The 21,727-nt window shown below is 38.0% G+C and overlaps 1 protein-coding gene across 1 annotated transcript in view; it reads left to right on the forward strand.

Moving 5' to 3' along the window:
• The window catches only part of Pik3c2a (phosphatidylinositol-4-phosphate 3-kinase catalytic subunit type 2 alpha), a 106,561-nt gene that overhangs the window by 56,175 nt on the left and 28,659 nt on the right, over positions 1–21,727 (forward strand). The window contains exons 9-14 of the mRNA XM_041666242.1: positions 9,680–9,823; positions 11,852–11,897; positions 12,009–12,219; positions 14,056–14,178; positions 14,961–15,128; positions 17,731–17,842. Of these exons, the coding sequence (XP_041522176.1) occupies positions 9,680–9,823; positions 11,852–11,897; positions 12,009–12,219; positions 14,056–14,178; positions 14,961–15,128; positions 17,731–17,842 (804 nt within the window). The remainder of the gene's footprint in view (positions 1–9,679; positions 9,824–11,851; positions 11,898–12,008; positions 12,220–14,055; positions 14,179–14,960; positions 15,129–17,730; positions 17,843–21,727) is intronic.

Below are 21,727 nucleotides of genomic sequence, written 5' to 3' on the forward strand. Positions count from 1 at the left end.
ACTTTGCAGTTGACCCTCCTTCCAGCTCTAGCCTCAAATAATCGCTGAGCCAATTCCTGTCTCTTTCATAATTTCCTCTTCTGCACATTTCTTGTAAAAGAAATATAGTTATTTTTCTGTCAGTTTTACTTTTCTCAAATACTAAACCATTTAATCTTTTGTAGTTTGTACCTTAAAAAAATTTTTTTACATTGTGTGGTATGTTGTAAATATATATATATATTTATCATAGAACATATATATACTTAATGTGTGTGTGTGTGTGTGTGTGTGTGTGTGTGTGTTGGTTTGAAAGAAAATGGCTCCCAAACAGAGTGGCACTTTTTGAAGGTATGGCCTTGTTGGAGTAGGTGTGGCCTTGTTGGAGGAAATGTGTCATTGTATAGGCAGGCTTTGAGGTCTCATATATGCTCAAGACATGCACAGTATTGGAACTCACTTTCCGTGACCTGTGGATCAAAGATGTAGAATTCTTAGCTCTTTCTCCAGCACCGTGTCTGCCTGTACACCGCCATGTCCCAGCATATGATAATGGACTGAACTTCTACCTGTAAACCACCCAATTAAATGTTCTCCTTTATAAGAGTTGTCGTTGCCATAGTGTCTGTGTATGTCTCTTAGAACTGAAGTTACAGGTGGCTGAGAGCCACCTCACATGGGTGCTGTGAACCACACTGGGGACCTCTGCAAGAGCACTTTCTTAACCCCTGAGACATCTATCTCTACAGCCCTACACCCAGCTTTTCACTTGGATGCTAAAGATCCAAACTCAGGCCCTTATGTTTGCTCAACAGACTTTACCAACTTAGCCATCTCCCTAGCCCTACCAGTGGTTCCTTTTTATTGAATAGTATTCCATTGAATGGCTACAGCACATTTCATCTGTACATCCAATAATGTATATCTGGGCTTAAGTTAATAAGTTGGTTATCATGAATAATGTTGGCATAATGAAATATATACATGTATTCCTAGTTTTTGTATGGATTAATATTTTACTTTCTCTTAGGAAAAGTTTTACAAAGGGATCAGGAAGTTGCAGAAATTTTTAATTCTCTTGACTTTATTTTTCTAGAAATACTCTGTTTTGCTAAAGTGGCAGTATGGGGCTTGAGAAAAGAAAACAATGGCTTGTAATACTCTAAGGGCATGCTGGGACTGGAGAGATGACTCAGCAGTTAAAAGTTTGTATTGCTCTTATAGAAGACCTAAGTTTGGTTTTCAGCATTTATATGGAATGGCTCCAACCATCTGTAACGCCAACTCCAAGGAGATCCATGTACTTCAGAAAGCAGATGAACTCATGTTTGGTGCTGGCAGTATGACTGTTCTGTGTGGACTTAAAATAGAAATTCAGATAAATACCCAGAACAAAAGTATAACATGCTGTGGATAATTGGCCACCTATCTGTACTAATGTTTATCAGTCACTGACCAGTCAAGGCAGTATACTATATTGGACTGTTTTGTTTTTGAATTGGGGTCTCATTTAGTTCCAGTTGCCTGACCTTGAATTCTTGCTCGTCCATGCCTCCTCCTCCTACAGAAGAGCAGCCAGTGCTCTTAACTGTAGTGCCATCTCTCCATCCCATAAAAGAGGATTCAAAGCAAAAATTGACATCTGATAGGTCATATACCAAATCTAGCCTACTACTGCCTGTTTTCGTAAAGTTTTTGTGTCTTATTTATTATCTGTCTTCATCCTTAAAAGGCTAGAATTGAATCTCACTAGAGGATGACTCACAAAATATAAAATATTTACTTAACTAATATTTGTTTGTTTGTTTTGTGTGTGTTTTGATTTTGAGACGATCTCAGTATTGCCACCTCAGACTTTTAAGTTACTGTAATTATAGATGTTGTCAGTTAGAGTTTTTATTGCTGTAAAGAGACACCATGACCACAGCAACTCTTAATAAAGTTTAAACATTTAGTTGGGGTGGCTTGCTTACAGTTTCATAAGTTCAGTTCATTATCATCATGATGGGAAGTATGGTGGCGTGCAGGCAGACATGGTGTGGGAAAAATAGCCGAGTCCTACATCTTGTAGGCAACAGGAAATTGACTAATAGTCACACTGAAGGGAACTTGAACATCAGAGACCTCAAATCCTGCCCCCACAGTGACACACTTCCTCCAACAAGGCTACGCCTCCTCAAAGGCCACTTTCTTTGGGGGACCTTTTCTTTAAACCACCACAGATGTGTATGTATTACCATACCTGATAATTAGTGACTTTGAGTGTGGCAGTAGTAGGGGGCAGGGTTTTCCTGTCCTTGCTATATAGGCTGGATGGCCCAGAACTCACTGTATAGACCAGGATGACTTCAGATTTTTCACTCTTACATTTGCTTCCTAAGTACTGGTATTACAGATAGATGCTACCACACCTGGATACTTTGTATTTTGTTGTTTTTTTTATTTTAAGAAAATTTGCTAGTCTTTATTTAAGAAGGGCTCAGAAGTTGCAGATGTGAAAAAGCAATTGCCATGACTAGGCTGTAAAGAAATGAACAGTTTAGGACATAATAACTTCTCATAAACCTTCTCCCCAGACTGAACTTTAGCTTATGGCTACCACAGGAGGATAGAAGCTGCCCATGGTAAAGAAACTTCCCAAAGAATTTTAGCTAAAGTGGCCTAAGGGTACAGGTAGGGCTGGTCTTTGAGAACCACTGAGCTCTCCCAGTAAACTGAAAAGAAAGGAATAAATGCATACAGGACTGGAACCTAGCCCTGTTGCTTTTTGGTTAAAGTGCCCTTTTAGTGCCCTCTAGTGCCAAAAAATGTGAGTTTAGTTCTGGCTCTACAAAGAGCAAAAGAAGGGTGGATTTAGAACTGCTAGACTGTATACTAGCTCATCACATGTTAAGAGTAGTGGGGAATAGTGCGAGACATTGTTACAGACCTTCAGATTGGAAAGTTTTTACATGAAGGCGAGTTAAAAGAAGCAGAAATATAAATTAGATATCTAAAAAGGGGGACTTGAAAGCTGATCTTCAATTCAGGCCCTGAGAACTGCACCATAATTGGCTATTTAAAATAGAAAATGAGATGGTTTCACTTATGCTTGAAGGTAAAAGAAGCATTTGGCTTATGTATATATAGTAGCCAAGCCTCAAGAATAGAAAAATAGACTTAAAGGGAAGATGCTAAGCTTAGCCGCAGCCTTTCATAGTTCTTGACATAAAAGTGTAACATGAATGTTTTGTGAATCTTTAAGCTGTGTGTAGTGCACAATCACAGTAATACAGGAGGAAAACAGAGAATCCCTTGAGCTTATGAATTTGAGAAGAGCCTAGGAGACATAGTGAGTCCCTGTCTAAGAGAAGGGAGAGGGACCATGAATGCTTCTGTTGCTCAAGTCTTTAAAGCTACATTTTGTGAGTGAATATCTGTATGTACAGGTGCATGTGTATGTGCAGGCCAGAGGATAACCTCAGGCATCATTCCTCAAGCATGGTGTTCATCTTTCCTTTGAGGCAGGGCTAGAGCTCACTGAGTAGGCTAGTATGGCTATCTTATTTACTGTTGATTGTTGTGAATAAGCACCATGACCAAGGCAATTTACAAAGTAAGATATTTAATTGAGGGCTTGCTTACAGTTTCAGAGGGCTAGACCATATCCTTCATGATGGGGAGTATGGCAGCAGCAAGGAGGGCATGGTGCTGGAGCAATAGCTGAGAACTCACATTATCTGCAAATTGCAGACCGAGAACTTGAGAGACTGGCCCTGAAGTTTTTGAAGTTTCAAAACTTCAAAAAGCCCACCCCAGTGACATATCTCCAATGAGGCCATACCCGCGAATCCAATATTCTGCTGCTCAGGAACCAAACACTGAAATATATTAGCCTCGGTGTGCCATAAACATTTAAACCACCACGGTGACTGACTAGGTAACCTCAGGGATTTGCCTGTCTCCTCAGCACTGGGATTACAGTCATATACCACTATGCCTAGCTTTTTTATGTAGGTTCTTGGAGTTGAACAAAGATCCTCATTTTTGCAAGGCCAGGACCACACTGTACTGACTGAGCTATTTCTGTAGCCCTAAAAATTTATAGGTATCTGATACAAAATAATTACATATATTTATGGAATGCAATGTGACATTTCAGTGCATGTGTAAAATGAGTAATGATCCATGCCAAGGCAGGGTGGTATACTTCAGCAATCCTATCACTGCACTGACTGAAGAAAGTTTACATTTGGGGTCGGTCTGGGTTATATACTGAGATGTTTAAAAAGAAAAAACAAGCAGCAATTAGTTAACTAATATATGTAATAATAAAATCAAAGCCCATCCCTAGTGTTATATTTCCTCCAACAAGGCTGTACTGTAAATGGAGGCTTTTTGTTGTCTTTCCCTGTCCCGCAGCTACTTTTTTTTTTTAAATATTTATTTATTTATTATGTATACAATATTCTGTCTGTGTGTATGTCTGCAGGCCAGAAGAGGGCACCAGACCTCATTACAGATGGTTGTGAGCCACCATGTGGTTGCTGGGAATTGAACTCAGGACCTTTGGAAGAGCAGGCAATGCTCTTAACCACTGAGCCATCTCTCCAGCCCCCTGCAGCTACTTTTAAAATAATCAATAAAAAGCTTATATTAATTATAAATGTTTTATATTAAATTATTAATTTAATATAATTAAATTATATTATATAATTGTTTTATATTATATAATGTATAATGGTATATAACATAATATTATATCATATATAAATATGTATTATATAATATAACATATAATATAATATAAATTATTAATTTGATATAATTAAATTATATTAAATTATAGATTAATTATAAATGACTTGGAACCTCTGGAAGAGCAGCCAGTGAGTGTGAGCCATCATCTCTCCAGCCTCCTTTCTGTCTAATCAAAAAGAAAGATTTTTATTTTAGCATAGTAAAATTGCATATAACAAAACAATTATCAAGCAAGAATTGCAGTTACAATATCTAGTCTATTTGTGTGTGGCAAAATTAAAGAAAATACTCTATCATCTGTCCCATCTTTGTGAGTCTAAAGTTTCATATCAAATTTTTTATCATAACTAAGGAAAACTATAAATTATCTAGTCTTCAACTCCACCAAAAACCCCAGAAGGACATAATATTACCTGAGTAAACAGGAAGTGCATTAAACAACTTTCAAAACTCTAGAAATGACAGAGACATCTGACTGCCTGGAGGGTCACCCAAGTTCTTCTGTAACAGTGGGACATTGATGCATCTTCAGCCTGTGGGTGTAAAGTATCTAGCAGACTTTTCTCTGAAGCAGGAAATTTGAAGGACTGTCCTGCCTATTTTGGCAAATTTCATCAGTCATTTTCCTTTGTGTCGTCCTAAGTTTCTTCTGTGAAACAGGAACCTAAAGGACCATCCTGCCTTGTTTTGGCAAAGTTTAGTGGTCATTTTTCTGTGGGTCCTGCATGTCCAGTTTATACAGCATACTGTCAAGCATTCCAGGCAAGATAGTTTCTTGCCCAAATGACTAGCCTTGCCACATTAAAGGCAAACTCCATAGTAAGTTTCTTCAATACCAATCATCCTCTTTGAAGTAATTGGTGCTGCCAAGAACAGACATGTCTTACTGTTGAGAAAAGTCTAAATTCCTTTTTTTTAATTCGTTTTTCAAGACGGGTTTCTCTGTGTATCTCTGGCTGGCCTGAAACTAGCTTTGTAGACCAAGCTGGCCTTGAACTCACAGAGATCCACCTGCCTCTCCCTCCCTGAGTGCTGGGATTAAAGGCATATACCACCACCATTTGGCTAAAAGTCTTAAGTTCTTAAAACATTTTAAATGCCATATTCTATATGTGTTTGAAGTGTTTGAAAATTACCTATATAATTTAAATATATCTTTGTATACCTAAAAAAATCTAACTATTATAAATGACTATTAATCTGTATTTTTATTATGTATTACATTTTAAAATGAGTTGCATAAGCATAATACTTTAAATAAGAGTAGAAATATACATACAGCATAACAAAATTGACCTTAAATTTATGTCAGTAAACTAAAATCTATACCAATGTAAAATATTTTGAGATTAACAGTTGATTTTTGAATAAAAGTGGATTCAATAATCCTTTTCTCCCATTATTTATATGTCATACATTTCCATTCATATCTCCCTTTCTTCTTTTAGGAAGAGATCGACTATGATCAATAACAGTTTATAACCAACCCCCCTTAAATGAAAACAATGTTTATAACCAATATTTTGGGAGTTTGGGTGTAGTTCTCTAGATTATTTCCTGTTGGTTGGTGCTGGTGATCTTAAGGGGACCCTGAGAAAATTTGTCCAAGTCCTGGGAAGACCAGTTATAACCTTTGTTAATAGATATCACATGTCAAGGTTCAGGAGGTTTCCCTTTATCAAACCTGGCCCATCTTAACATGAAACAAATTCATAGCATCTTGTTTCCTGTGAAAAAAAAGTAAAGCTGCTTTTCCAAAGCAATGCATCTTTTAAGTTCCATTTTACAAATATATTTTTTGACTTTTGGTTTAAAGTTAAGACATTTTAAAAATATTTAAGTTGGTATATTTTATCAGTCTCTCTTTCAATCCCATGTCTCCTAGTAGCTGTCTCTTGCCCATCAGCCATCAAAAAATTCAAAGCCAACATAATAACATACAGGATCCAGACTCCAGGTGAATTTCCTATTTTTACGTGGCTTTTTTTTTTTTTTACTGTTTTGCTTCTATCTTCTTTTTTTAATTTTTTTATTTTTTTTTTATTTCCCTCCCCCCTCCTTCCACTCCTCTCCCCTCCCTTTCCAGTCCGAAGAACAGTCAGGGTTCCCTGCCCTGTGGGAAGTCCAAGGTCCTCCCCCCTCCATCCAGGTCTAGGAAGGTGAACATCCAAACTGGCTAGGCTCCCACAAAGCCAGTACATGCAGTAGGATCAAAACCCAGTGCCATTGTCCTTGGCTTCTCATCAGCCCTCATTGTCCGCCATGTTCAGAGAGTCCGGTTTTATCCCATGCTTTTTCAGTCCCAGTCCAGCTGGCCTTGGTGAGCTCCCATTAGATCAGCCCCACCGTCTCAATGGGTGGATGCACCCCTCGCGGTCCTGACTTCCTTGCTCATGTTCTCCCTTCTTCTGCTCCTCCTTATATTATTTTTTAAACTATTCCTTTCTATAACTACATACTCTTTTTTTCTTAAACCTACACATGTTTTGAACACATTGTGACCAGTTTAGAGGTTTCTTTTTATCTAAATATGTTTTTATTGCATATCTATAATCCTTTTGGACCAGGAGTCTTTAAACTGCCAAATGCAAGCGGCTAGGACCAAACCGGCAGCTTTGGTTGCTGCTATGCCTCACCTGGGTTCCCAACATGACAGAGGTACCAGTGAGAGTCACCCTTATCTCCCCAATTCTGGAGTCCATGTTGCCACCAAGTGTGCAGCCCACCAGCCCATAAACCCCGATCAAGTGCTCCATAGCAAGACTCCCAAAAGAACTGACCATACTGCCAGTACCGAGGCAGGAAGCCATCTCTTAAAGGAGCTTCCTACTCACTACCAGTTAAACAGAGCCTAGTTGAAAAAATCTGGCTACCAAGAAGCTGTTTTTGAATCTGTTTTTGTGTGTCTAGAACCTTTTTTTTAAAGCTTTTTTCAGGCTTTATGTGGTTGTACATACTCTACGTTGGGCACCAAATGTAATCAGAAACTTTTTTTGTCCTGCCCAGCCTCTCAACTCCTTTTAAAATAATCACTCAGATGCTTAACCTAATTATATATATTTGACTGATGGTTCAGGCTTATTATTAGTTAGCTCTTTCATTTAAATTAACCCATATTTCTTATCTATGCTTTGCCATGTGGTTTGTTACCTTATTTTTTACGTGTCTTGCGTCCTTGGCTGCTGGCTGGCTAGTCTCTCAAACTCCACCCTTCTCCCTTATCTCTGTTTGGATTTCCCTTTTGGTTCTATCCTGCCTTGCCATAGGCCAGAAGCTTTATTTATCAACCAATGAGAACAAAACATATTCACAGCATACAGAAAGATATCCTGCAACACTGCACACTCCTTTCTAACAGTTCTACTCCCTGGTGACTAAGGATTCAAATACATGAACCCATGGGAGCCATTCTTAGTCAAACCACCACAAGTGCCCAGTACCCACATCAGGTAGCTCACAAATACCTGCCAGATCCAAGGGATCCAACACTCTTCTGGTCTCTGCTGATAACTACACACACGTGGCATTCACTTGCATGGATACACAACACACACAAATAAATAGATATAAAATTTTTAAGTGGAGAAAGATCTCAGCATGGTCTCTGATGGCAGAACAGATCACTGAAATCAACACAGCCCTCTGCCACAGCACAGGCCACAGACACTATCTGTACTCTGCTATTGCTACAGACTGTATGTAGGCCCATGATCTGTGCTCCTGCTGACTGAAGGGCAGGGAAGCTACTTTTGTGATTGTGTGGAGGAAAATAGCACAGACAGGAAGTCATCATAAACTTAAAAATTGTGATAAGGGTGCTGAGGTGTAGCTCTCCACAGGTGATGGCTTCAGGCAGAGGAGCAGGTAAGGAAGAATTCATGTTTCTTTGTGGGGCTGGTCACTGGGCATTTGATCGTGCTCTGGTAAATGTATAGGCAACACAGATTGAACTGGTGTTTCTTTTCCTTTGGGAGGGTACAGGTGGGGGCGTGGGGAGTAGACCCAGGGGGACTGTGAAAGTTCCCATATGGCCAGTAAGGATACTGTGTTGGAAAAAAAAAATAACAAAAAGGAGAGAGAAAGAGAAAGAGAGCAAGCTGACCCAACACCGCTAAAACCAATCTTATTTTTTTTAAAAATTAAGCGTTTCTTTTATTATTTTTTAACATTTGTGTATGTGCATGTACGTATGGGGGTGCACATGCCTGCGTACATGTGGAGTTCCTTATAGGCATTTATGGGGTTCTCAGCTTGTGAGTGCCAGGATCCAAACTCAGATCCTCTTGATATTGTTTGTTCTGTTGTTGGTTTTTTTTTGTTTGTTTGTTTGTTTTGTTTTTTAAGGCAGGCTCTCTCTATGCAGTTCTGGCTATCCTGCAACTTGTTATCTAGACCAGGCTAGCCTTGAACTCCTAAAGATCATCTGCCACAGCAAGTGCTCATCACCACTGGTCCATCTCTGTAGCCCCTCAAGGATGTTCTGTTTGCTTTGTTTTCTTAGAACTTTTTTTTAATACCAGTATTTTTTTTTTACAGAAGAGGTTATTTTCAACATGAAAATTACTTCCAAGTGAGAATTTAAAAGATGAATCTAGTTGTGCTTATTTTTTAGATTTATTTTATTTTAAATGTATGAGTGTTTTCCTGGATGTATGTATATATACCACGTGTGTGCCAGATCTAGTTTTTAAAAATGATTTAGTAATCTTTTTCTAATTTGTTTCTTTTGATTCTAATATTAAATTTGTAGCATTTGCATATGAATAGTGTCAGAGCGAAGACTATGTCTTGTTTTAATACATTTCACAGTATACCATATAATTGAGAAGCTATCTCATTTCTTTTTCAATAGAGAATATCTGTTCTTAGAATTGTCAAAAATATCTAGCTTCTGACTTCATCTTTGACATGGGCCCTACATTGTACCTACTTATTTTTATTTTATTTTCCATTTTTAAAGAGCCAACACCGAGCTGTCGACCAAGTAATTAAAGCTGTAAGAAAAATCTGTAGTGCTTTAGATGGGGTGGAGACCCCTGCCGTTACAGAAGCGGTGAAGAAGCTGAAGCGAGTTGTTAACCTTCCAAGGAACAAAAGTGCTGATGTAAGTATTTGTATCACTTCAACAGGAGGATGTTCACCTCTTAGTAGACAAAACATTGTCATTTTCACTTTGGCTTTTACTTTTGAGCTGATTGAATTGCTTTGTTGGTGAGGTAGGGATTCCTTGCTGAAATGATGGAGGAGCTTTGTGAACATTGACATCAAATAGTGGGCTCAAATTGCTTCCTATAGGTGAGATCCCTACCTCTCTATAGGGAGCCTATGGAGTAGTAGCTGCCAGTTCTCTCTTAATGGAAATATCCATGTACATTACACTTGAGTCGTATTCCTGACCTGTGGAAGTGGCCTTGTCTTAGAAGCAGCCAGTTGTTGAGACTTCTGTGCCATATGTCAGCTTTTAATAAAACTATGTTCCATAATACTTCCTTCCATGGGGCCTTAATAAATTCAGTTCATAGAAATGTTTATATCTTCAATTGGAAGGAGTAAAGAAAAAGTGACTCCTACAAGTTACTTTACATTAAAGGAGAAGCTATATCTTTGACCTGCTCCTCCATCTCCGTGTCTGGGTGTTCACAAGGCTACTCAATTTCAAAGACTTTCTAGCTACATGACCCTTAATTTGGGATTCCTTTTTGTTTTTTGTTTGTTTCATTGTTGTTGGTTTAGTTCGGTTTTATTTTGGGAGCGGGGGTTTTGTTTAAAAATTATTTGAAAACTATCACCATATGCCCTAATGCCTGAAGTGGCTGTTCTTTTTGCTCTTTTGTCGGATGAAGAAGCATTAAAGTGTAGTTGAGAGAGGAGTTTACCTTAAATAATTGTATACAAGAATTTTCTTCAATCACCTAATGGTAATGGAGTTTCTTTAAGTATGTTATTCTCATGCTAGTGAAAAATATTGTACTGTGTTAGAAAACAGTTATAATTCATTTAAAATAAAACTGCTGATTTTGTTCTTTTTCCATAGTAAGTTTTAGGTGCTCTGATTTGTTTGACTTCCTGAGACAGGGTCTCATATTTTCCAACTGTCTCTTAATTCAGCTAAGGAAATCCAGGAACTCCTGGCCTGCTTTTATTCACAGGTGCTGAGATTATAGGCATGAACTACCATGCCTGGCTCTTTTTTTTTTTTCTTGCTTGCTTTGAGTCAAGGTCTCACTGTGGCTCAGGAGGCCTTGAACTTGCTATATTACTCTTCCTCAGCTTCCCAGATGATGTAATTACAGGTGTGAACTCCCACTCCAGCTTGCCTTAATTTTTGTATTATTAAAGATCATTTCTTGTGAGGCATAGTGGCACACATCTTTGATCCCAGGGCTTGAGAGGCAGAGGCAAGCAGATCTCTGAGTTCTAGGCTAGCCAGTGCTACATAGTGAGACCCTGTCTCAAAAAAAAAAAAAAGTTATGTTTACTTGGGTTTATGTTTTCACTTTTTGTTTGTGAATTTGCACTTGTGTGTTATGTGGGTGCAGATATTCATGTGAGTGTATGCATATGTGTTGGGAGTAGGCACATGTCCATGTGGAGACTGGAGGACTACATCAGGTATCAGCTACACCTCCCCACTCCTTTTGAGAGAGGATCTTCTGCAGAACCTAAAGCTCAACCGATTAGCTAGATTAACTGACCAGTGAGCTCCAGGGTCCACCTTCTACTTCATACCCTGCTACTCCCCTGTGCTGGCATGATAGACTAGCTTTTACTTGGTGCAGAGACTTCTAACTCATGCTTTCTTGGCAGTTATTTTACAGATTAAGGCATTTTTATAGCCCTTTATTTCTTTGCTTACTATTCTAGTAATTTTTCAGACATATAGGACAGATTTCTTCTGAGAAGGGTTTCTTTGACATTTAAAGAAATGTATCAAAAGTAAGGTTTATTTATAGCAAAAGTCCAGTGTATGATACACCCCTGTTATCCCATAATTTTGGATGTGAATCAGGAGTTTAGCAAGTTTGAGACCAACCTGAGCTACGCAAGACCCTGTCTCAAAAAAGGAAGAAAAAGTAAACATTTTATATTAAACTATGCTCAATTTCTGACTAATTGATATATGTGTATACAGGTGACTTCATTATCTGGAGGAGATACTACCAAGAACTCAACTAGGGGTATGTCTTTAGATTATTTATATTTTGGCAATGATTTTTGCTCTTTCAGAGAATTAACACTTTGTTGTGATTTTTGCTCTTTTAGAGAATTAACAGTTTGTTTCAATGTAGACTCAATGAATCCTGAAAATCCTGTTCAAGTAAGCCTGGATCACTTAACAGCAGCAATTTACGATCTTCTCAGGCTCCATGCAAATTCTAGTAAGAGTTCTGCAGACTGTCCTCAAAGTTGCAGGAGCATCAAGGAAGCGTGGACTGCAACAGAGCAGCTCCAGTTTACTGTCTATGCTGCACATGGAATTTCCAGTAACTGGGTATCAAAGTAAGTAGTTGCTTAGAGGACTTGCACAGCCGTACCCAGAAGCTATGCTAATCTTAATGTTGTAACTACTTTTCTTTGTTTAAATGGATGATACAAAGATCACTGAGTACCCCTTTGTACCTTTGTGGTTTTAACAAATTTATAGAGATATCTGAAATTATTGTTGTGAAAAACATCATTCCTATGACATGAAAAAAGAGCAAGAGAGCCTGGTGTGGTGGTGTACCCAGGAGGTAGAGGCAGTCAGATCTTTGAGTTCAAAGCTAGCCCGGTCTTCAGAGCTAGTTCCAGGACAGCCAGTGTTACACAGGGAAACCCTATCTCAAAAACTATTTTTTTTAAAAAAGCAAGAGAATATATGATGAAACTATCAAGCAAAAATTTTATTTAAAAGATGAATTATGAAGATGAAAGATGAATTAAAATTGCTGAGCTTTTCTGCCTTTCCTTTAGAGCCAAGGTAATTTGAAACAGAATGTAATGGGACTAGAATTCAGGCCCTATTCCCCATTAATATCTCACAGTCACTAATGGCTAGTCTTTGAATTCTACATGAGCATATTTCTTCTACTGAAGTTTTGATAAGGGTTTTCTTCTTTTGATTTTTTTTTTTTGCTTTTATCAATATCTTTAAAGGATAGTATTTTGGGGGCCAATTTTAATTTACTTTGGAATAATTAATATAAACTGAAAAGTCTGAAAAGAATATTATTGAAATAGGTTCATAATGGCTTGGTACTATAAAGTTTACTGAAGAGTTACCAAACAGAAATCCCATGTGAATTAAGCTTCAGATTAGAATGATGGTGTGACTTGAAAGTGGTTTTTGTTTTGTTTGCTTGTTGTTTGTTTTCTGTTTTGATTGGTTGGGTTTTTGGTTGGTTGGCTGAGTTTGGTGTTTTGAAGCAATGGGATCTCTCTATGTAGTCCTGGCTATTCTGGAATTTGCTTTGTAGACCAGGATGGCCTCGAACTTACAAATATCTACCTGCCTCTGCCTTCCAAGTGCTGGGATTAAAGGCATGCACCACCTTGCCAAGCTGAAAATGGTTTTTTAAGTCATGGAATAAGTGTTTATTGAGTCTCATCTATAAACAGAGTTCTCGGTGCTGGAAATCTGGTAACAAACCAGAACAGTGCTTTTCTGGAACTTCTATTTAAATGGCTATTAGTGCTTATTTCTTTTTGTCTATCGTGCTTTTGAGATGATGGCTCGCTATGTTGCTCAGGCCGGTCTCACCTTCAGAGACTGAGGGATCCTTCCACTGCAGCCTCCTAAGTACCTGGGTTATAAGTATGTGCCCAAATGCCCAGATAAAAACATGGCAAACTTAATATAATTAGCTGAGTATTTTAGTGATATAGCAAAGGTAAGTAACATCTCCACCACTGCCAAGAGAGAGAACAAATGAAACTAAACAAGCTCTAACAAAAAGCAGAAATGTAATGAAAGCAGCACCAAGGAAAGATAATTGTTGGTACTTCCTTTCTGGATTTTACCTCGGAATGGATAAATGCATAGTCTGTTGTCATTTACCTGTGCTCTGAAGCTAGTAATTTACTGAGCACAATACCTGAAACAGCTTATAGTACGTGGGTCTCATTACTACAGTCTCCTTGAGACTGACACTTAGGGGCTTATGCTCCCCCTATACTTCTTTTTGTTATACCACTTCCCTGTTTTTGTAGAAATTGCAAAGGTTATATTTCAGATGAATTTCAAAAAAATAAAATTAATGGTGACCAGTTTATTATAGTTTGTCACTTGGGGGGAAATCGCTAATGTAGTTGTGTTAGTTACTAACCTAGAAATCAAATTAAGCTTTCTTTTCTTAGTTATGAAAAATACTACTTGATATGTTCCCTGTCTCACAATGGGAAGGATCTTTTTAAACCTATTCAATCAAAGAAGGTTGGCACGTACAAGAATTTCTTCTATCTTATTAAATGGGATGAACTGTAAGTGAAATTTTTTGCTTTTATAATTATTTCATAGTTCACTGTGCCCTGTTCTTTAATTTTTTCAATGTATACATTATTGTTTATTATTATCTCAACTGAAATCCAATAGATTCTTACTAATATGTTAAAATATCTTCTACATAAAATTCTATAAAACAAACTGAAATTAACATGAAAATTTCATAAGTATTCCTATAAACATCTGTATCTTAAAATTGCAGTAACATGGTATTAATTCTTCCTAGACTTTGTCATGCCAAAGATTAGAAATTTACCCAGAACTCTAGAAATAGTGTTTAATAAACTGCTTAAGTATTTTATTATATAGTAACACTATACAAGAGTCTTGCTCTTGATTAATAACCAACCTAAATTTTAAATCCATATACATGATGACATTCTATAATGTTAATGTTTTTTAAATACTGATTTTTTTTTAATAGAGAGACCTCATAATTATTTGGGTAAATAGCTAGTTGCAGAATTAAGGTCTAATTTATTTTGCCTGATTATTGAACTGCATATCTTTAGGTACTTAGGCATTTTTACAGAAAGAACTGTGAGATTTTTGAAGTTTTATGCTCATAATGACATTTAAGACTTAACAGTACAAGTTAGCCATACTTGCTACTTAGCTAAAAGTTACTTAAAACTAAAAATTGTTTTATAAGTGAAATAAAACACCTAAAGTTAATCAGTTTTCATTAAATGATTACTGAGCGTCACTTTTAATCTAATTTTTTCTTAACACCAGTGAATATTTTTTTTCTACCCCATAGAATCATTTTTCCTATTCAGATATCACAGTTGCCATTAGAGTCAATTCTTCATCTTACTCTGTTTGGAATTTTAAATCAAAGCAGTGGAAGTTCACCTGATTCTAATAAACAAAGAAAGGGGCCAGAAACTTTGGGTAAAGTTTCTTTGACTCTTTTTGACTTTAAACGGTGAGTATTACTTAATTGTGATTCTAGGGCATATCTCTGCATCACAGATAGGCTGGGGACGGGCTGGGAACACTGATGCACATGATCTTTGAGCTTAGCAAAGTAGTCCCTCTGCTGTGGTCTCAGTGTAGCATGGTGGGTATGCAGAGGATCCAGGGGAAAAGCAGTAACCAATGACTCATTTTTGTAAAGTATATTATGACAGAATGCCATTACTCTGTCAGTTTTTCTTGATACTAAAAGGACCTTGTTTTTCCTATTTCCCACCTTTCTCCATTTTCAGAGAAGCAACAGGATTTAACTATTCTAACTCACTAACCAATCCTTAGTGCTGTGGGCCCTTGGTCTAAGAGTTCTGCACATCTCACCTGTGGACAGTAACCTATTTGTGCATGTGGAGGCGCAAATGCAGCCACAGTTGCCTTCTTCCAGAACACCATCCACCTTATTTCTGAAGCATAGGGTCTCTCATTGCCTGGGGCTTATATATTAGACTAACTTGGCTGGCCAGTGAGCTCCAGGAACCCATCTATGTCTGCTTCTCTCAGCACAGTGATTGAAAGTGTACACTGGCATACCTAGCTTCTTAATATGAGCTCTGGAGATCAAACTCAGCTTCCCATGCTTGTAGGGCGAGCACTTACCAACTAAACCATCTCCCCTGCCCTGAAATTGGTTTTTGTTTTTTGTTTTTTTTTTTTAAATACAAAACAGTTTATAAATGAAATGATAATTTGGAGTTTATCCCCTGGAACTGGAGTCACAAGTGGTTGTGAGCTGCACAGCGTGGGTTCTGGAAACAAAACTAAGGTCATCAGGAAGGGTAGCAAGTGCTCTTAACCAATGAACCATCTTTCTAGCCTTTATACATTCATACACAAAAAGTTTGAGAGATTATTCTTGGAAAAAAAGAAATTTTATCTATGCAACAATTTATCAAAGTCTGTAAGTAAATGTTTTAAATAAACCATAAGTTGGTAGTCGAGGATGAGGATCAACATACATGAGCCCCACTGCCTTTTTTTTTAACATTTAGTGTGTGTGTGTGTGTGTGTGTGTGTGTGTGTGTGTAGGTAAGAGAATGATTTGGAATTGATTACAGGTTGTCAGGTATAAGACCAAACACCTTACATGCTAAGACATCTCACCAATCCTATTATGTGCTACCATGTCCGGCCTTTTTAAATTTATTTATTCATATATTTTAGGTGTTTATTTTATTTTATGCATATGATTGTTTTGCCTATTTGTGTATCTGTGTACCATGAACATGCATGGTGACTACAAAGATCAGAAGAGAGTATTAGATTCCCTGGAGCTAGAATTTTTTGTGAGCCACTGTGTGGATGCTGAAAATTAAACATGGGTATTCTGCAAGAGCAGCAGCAAGTGCTCTAAGCCACTGAGCCAACTCTCTTTTTTTTATTAAGATTTATTTATTCATTATGTATACATTGCTTTGTCTGCATACGTGCCTGTAGGCCAGAAGAGGGCACCAGATCTCATTACAGATGGTTGAGAACCACCATGTGGTTGCTGGGAATTGAACTCGGGACCCCTGGAAGAGCAATCAGTGCTCTTAACCTCTGAGCCATTATTCCAGCCCCCTGTGCCACTGTTTAGCCCTTAGTTCTTATTTTAAAAAAAAAAATTTAGGCAGGAAGTCACTATGTAGCCCAGATTTATGATTCTCCTGCCCCAGCCTCCCAGATACTGCGATTACAAACACATGCTGGCTCAAATATTTATTGTCTAATCTTTTAGAGAAAAAATTCACTGAGGAGCTCTCATGTATAGCTTACATCAAATAATTTGTACTTCAGTACAAAGCAGTTACTGATTTTCTTGGCATGTACTTTTTATAACAATGGTAAAAAGCAGGGTGTAATGCTGTAATCCAAACCATGACCTTCAAGTCATGGTCTCTCAAAAAAACTTTGGGAGACAATTTTTTTCACCTTCCTGCTTAGAGTGTTTTTGGGGACAGTGGTTGTCCTTTTCCCTTCTGTGTTCTCTCCTCAGTGTCATTCTTTCCAAGGTGCATTTTATTCTCCCTTTCTTTGTTCTGATCCTACACAGTAATATTTTTAATTAAAGTTTTTTTCATTTATTTTACATGATGACCATAATTTCTCTTCCCTGCCCCCCCTTAATATTTTACCTAACTTCTCAGTACAATATGGCAGCTGATTCCTTCTTTTTCTTTCTTTCTTTCTTTCTTTTTTTTTGTTTTTTTGTTTTGTTTTGTTTTGTTTTGCTTTTTCAAGACAGAGTTTCTCTGTGTAGCTTTGGAGCTTGTCCTGGAACTTGCTCTTATAGACCAGGCTGGCCTCAAACTCACAGAGATCCGCCTGCCCCTGCCTCCTTCCTGAGTGCTGGGATTAAAGGTGTGTGCCACCACCGCCCAGCCAGCTGCTTCCTCCTAGTATGTTCTCTTTTTATTCATTTTACATACCAACCAACATACATATATACACAGTCCCCTCCTAAAATGTTCTTGAAGACCATACTATTTTTACTGATACTTCAAATTGATTGTCATGATATATTGTAAGTTTGAGATTTTTGAAATGAAAATCACAGTATTCTTATGTTCGTGAAGGTTTTTAACATGTGGAACAAAACTTCTCTACCTTTGGACTTCATCACATACAAATTCTGTTCCTGGAGCAATCCCAAAAAAAGGCTGTGTCATGGAAAGAATTGTGCTACAGGTAATGGTTGTTCTTGACACATAGAGGGGCTTACATGTGAATGTCTTTGTAGAAAGTGTTTGTGTATACCATGATGACTTGGGTTGTATTGAAGAAGCCTAATTAATCTTGTCTAATTAATTTGATATCAGAATCTGTCTTCAATTTAAGTGTTATAAAAACATTTACTGGGCTCATTCTCCTATGTGCTATAGCTGGTGTTCTGCAGGGCAAAGATCTTAATCTTCAGATCTAAGGTTTTGTTTCCTTCAATATTATTAATCAATCTCTACTGGAATGATCATAATAAGATGTTGTTCATTTTAGTTTTGTTTTTGTTTGTTTTTTAATTAAGAATTTTTTAATGCAATATTTTCTTATTTTATGTAGCTATCCCTATCTTCCTCCCCCCCCCCCCCCCCATTGCACTCTTCAGAAAGGGTAAGGCTTCCCATGGGAAGTCAACAAAGTCTGACACTTCACTTCCAGGAAAGATCAAGGTCCTCCCCCTATATCTAGGCCAAGCAAGGTATTCCTCCAAAGAGAATTTGCTCCAAGATACCAGTTCAAGCACTAGGGATAGATCCTGGTTCCACTGCCAGTGGCACTCACAACTGTTCCCCGTATTCAGTGGACTTACCTTGGTTCTATGCAGGTTCTCCCACTATCAGTCCAGTGTCAGTGAGCTCTCACTAGCTCAGATCAGCTGTTTCTGTGGGTATCATGGTCTTGACCCCTTTATTCATATTATTGTTCCTCCCACTCTTGGACTGGTCTCCAGTAGCTCAGCCCAGGACTTTACTGTAGATCTCTGTATCTGTTTTCATCAGTTTCTGGATGAAGGTACTATGGTGACAATTAAGGTAGTCATCAATTTTACAGGGGAAGGCCAGTTTAGGCGTCCTTCCCACTGTTGCTTAGAGTCTTAGCTGGGGTCATCCTTGTGGATTCCTGGGAATTTCCCTAGTGCTATGTAATCGCTAGCCCTTTAATGGCTCCCTCAATCAAGATGTCACTTTCTTTTCTCTCCCTCTCTGTCCTTCCCCTTTCTTGAGCATCCCATTCCTTCATGTTCTCCTCCTTACTACCCTTCTTCCCTCCCGACCCCTGCTTTCCACCCAAATTTTCAAGAGATCTTGCCTTTTTCCCCTTCCAGGGGGATCCATGTATGTCTCTCTTAGGGTTCTCCTTGTTACCTAGCTTCTCTGGATTATGGACGATAAACTGGTGGTTATCCTTTGCTTTATATCTAATATCCACTTATGAGTGAGTACTTACCATGTTTGTCTATCTAAATCTGGGTTCCCTCTCTCAGGATGGCTTTTTTCTAGTTCTACCCATTTACAAGCAAATTTCAAGATGTCATTGTTTTTTACCACTAGTACTCCATTGTATAAATGTACCACATTTTCTTTATTCTTTCTTCAGTTGAGTGGCACCTAGGTTGTTTCCAGGTTCTGGTTATTACAAATAATGCTGTTGTGAACACAGTTGAACAAATGTCCTTGTGGTATGAGTGTGCATCCTTTGGGTATATGCCCAAGAGTGATATTGCTGGGTCTTGAGGTAGGTTGATTCACAATTTTCTGAGAAACCGCCACACTGATTTCCAAAGTGCCTGTATAAGTATACACTCCTACCAGCAATGGAGGAGTGTTCCCCTTACTCTGCATCCTCTGCAATATAAACTGTCATTGGTGTTTTTGATCTTAGCCATTCTGACAAGTATAATATGGTATCTCATCTTGATTTGTATTTTCCTAATGGCTAAGGATGTTGAGCAATTCAAATTGAAGACCCTGATATTAATTAATCAACACACCTATGAACACTTGAATTTTGACAAAGAAGCTAAAATTATACAATGGAAAAAGAAAGCATCTTCAACAGAAAGTGGGGGCATAATTGGATGACAACATGTAGAAGAATGCAAATAGATCCATATCTGTCCCCATGCACAACACTCAAGTCCAAATGGATCAAAGACATCAGCATAACTCCAGCCACACTGAACCTCACTGAAGAGAAAGTGGGAAGTAGCCTTGAACACATGGCCACAGGAGAACACTTCCTAAATATAAATACCAGTAGCACAGTCACTGAGAGCAAATGGGATCTCCTGGAACTGAGAAGCTTCTGTAAAGCAAAGGACACAGTTAATAAGACAAAATAGCAGCCTACAGAATGGGAAAAGAACTTCACTAATCCCACATCAGACAGAGGTCTGATCTCTAAAATATATAAAGAACTCAAGATCAAAAAAATTAAAAAAAATGGGGTACAGATCTAAATAAGAATTCTCAATAGAAGAATAGCAAATGGTCAAAAGACACTTAAGAAATTTTAGATTTTGTATGCATAAATTAAATAAAATGGGATTTTACAAGAATCTTATGCCCTTTCAAAATTAAAATGCCATGAATTGATTTTTTTCCATCAGCTTTTAATGGCTACGATTGTGTGTATTAATAATGTACTTCCTAGTAATTAATTTGCATTTCTATTCCCAATTTTTGCTCCAAATAATTTAGGTTAAAATGTCAAATAAAGGGATACTAAACAATCTGCTTGTATTTCAGGACAAATGTCTTATTAGAAGTCTACCAGATAATATAAATTGCTAAAGTAGATAATATAAGTAAAATAATTAAAAAATAATGTCTTTCATAAAATTATATTAAAATCTATAACTGAAGCTCACCTTAGTGGTGAGGACAAGGGAGAGCTAGTGAGCTGACCAACCCTGCAACTACCCAGGCGCTGAACCAGGGTTATGAGTTGGGCTACCTCCACACCCACCCATCTATAATCTGCTGGAGCACATGAAGACGCTGGTCTTACAGACCCGAAATTACAGGATTTTCACGACACAGGGCAACAACAGGATATCCAAAGGCCGGGCAGTGGTGGCGCACGCCTTTAATCCCAGCACTCAGGAGGCAGAGGCAGGCGGATCTCTGTGAGTTTGAGACCAGCCTGGTCTACAAGAGCTAGTTCTAGGACAGGCTCCAAAACCACAGAGAAACCCTGTCTTGAAAAAACAAAAAACAAAACAAAAAAAAAACAACAACAAAAAAAAAAAAAAGGATATCCAAGAGGAGTCCCAGTGAGGGCTCAGCATCGATAGTGTAGCAGAAGCCAGAGGCCATAAACCAGACCAGTGACTCTTTGCAGTGCTCACTTGGAAGTAAAGATATATGGATAAAATGCTTTACTGCATGACTCACCATGTCACACTACAACTTCCATGACAAGATTGGTTTTTTTCTCTCTTAAATTTGATTTTATTTTGTTTTAAGGGAGTGGTTGCAAGGGCAGAGGGCAGATACAGAGGGACAGGGAAATGAATGGGATCGAGATGCATGATGTGAAAAACACAAAGAATAAATAAAAAGAAAGTTTAAAAAAATTCCAGTTTCTGGGGCTGGAGAGATGGCTCAGAGGTTAAGAGTACTGGCTGCTCTTCCAGAGGTCCTGAGTTCAATTCCCAGCAACCACATGGTGGCTCACAACCATCTGTACTGAGATCTGGCGCCCTGTTCTGGCGTGCGGGCATACATCAAGGCAGAATGTTGTATACATAATAAATAAATAAATATTTAAAAAAAATTCCAGTTTCTGAGAGAAGAAAACATGCCCTATATCTTTCCTAAGAAATATGTACATGCTTTTGAGAATGACCAGCTATTGGCAAAAGAAGAGAAAAGAAGCACCAGGTTTATACTTAAAATAAACTTACCTAGATTGTTATGAAAACTCAGTTTCCTGAAAGACAAAGATGCTAATATGGAAATGGATTATAATTTGAGCAACTTCGCTGGGTGATGGTAGTACACACATTGAATTGCAGCATTCAGGAGACAGAGGCAGGCAGATCTCTTGAGTTTGAAGCTAGCCTGCCTACTC

Source organism: Microtus oregoni, unplaced genomic scaffold (genome assembly GCF_018167655.1).
Source record: "Microtus oregoni isolate MIOR12 unplaced genomic scaffold, Mior012 000016F_ref0000370, whole genome shotgun sequence".
Lineage (NCBI taxonomy): Eukaryota > Metazoa > Chordata > Mammalia > Rodentia > Cricetidae > Microtus > Microtus oregoni.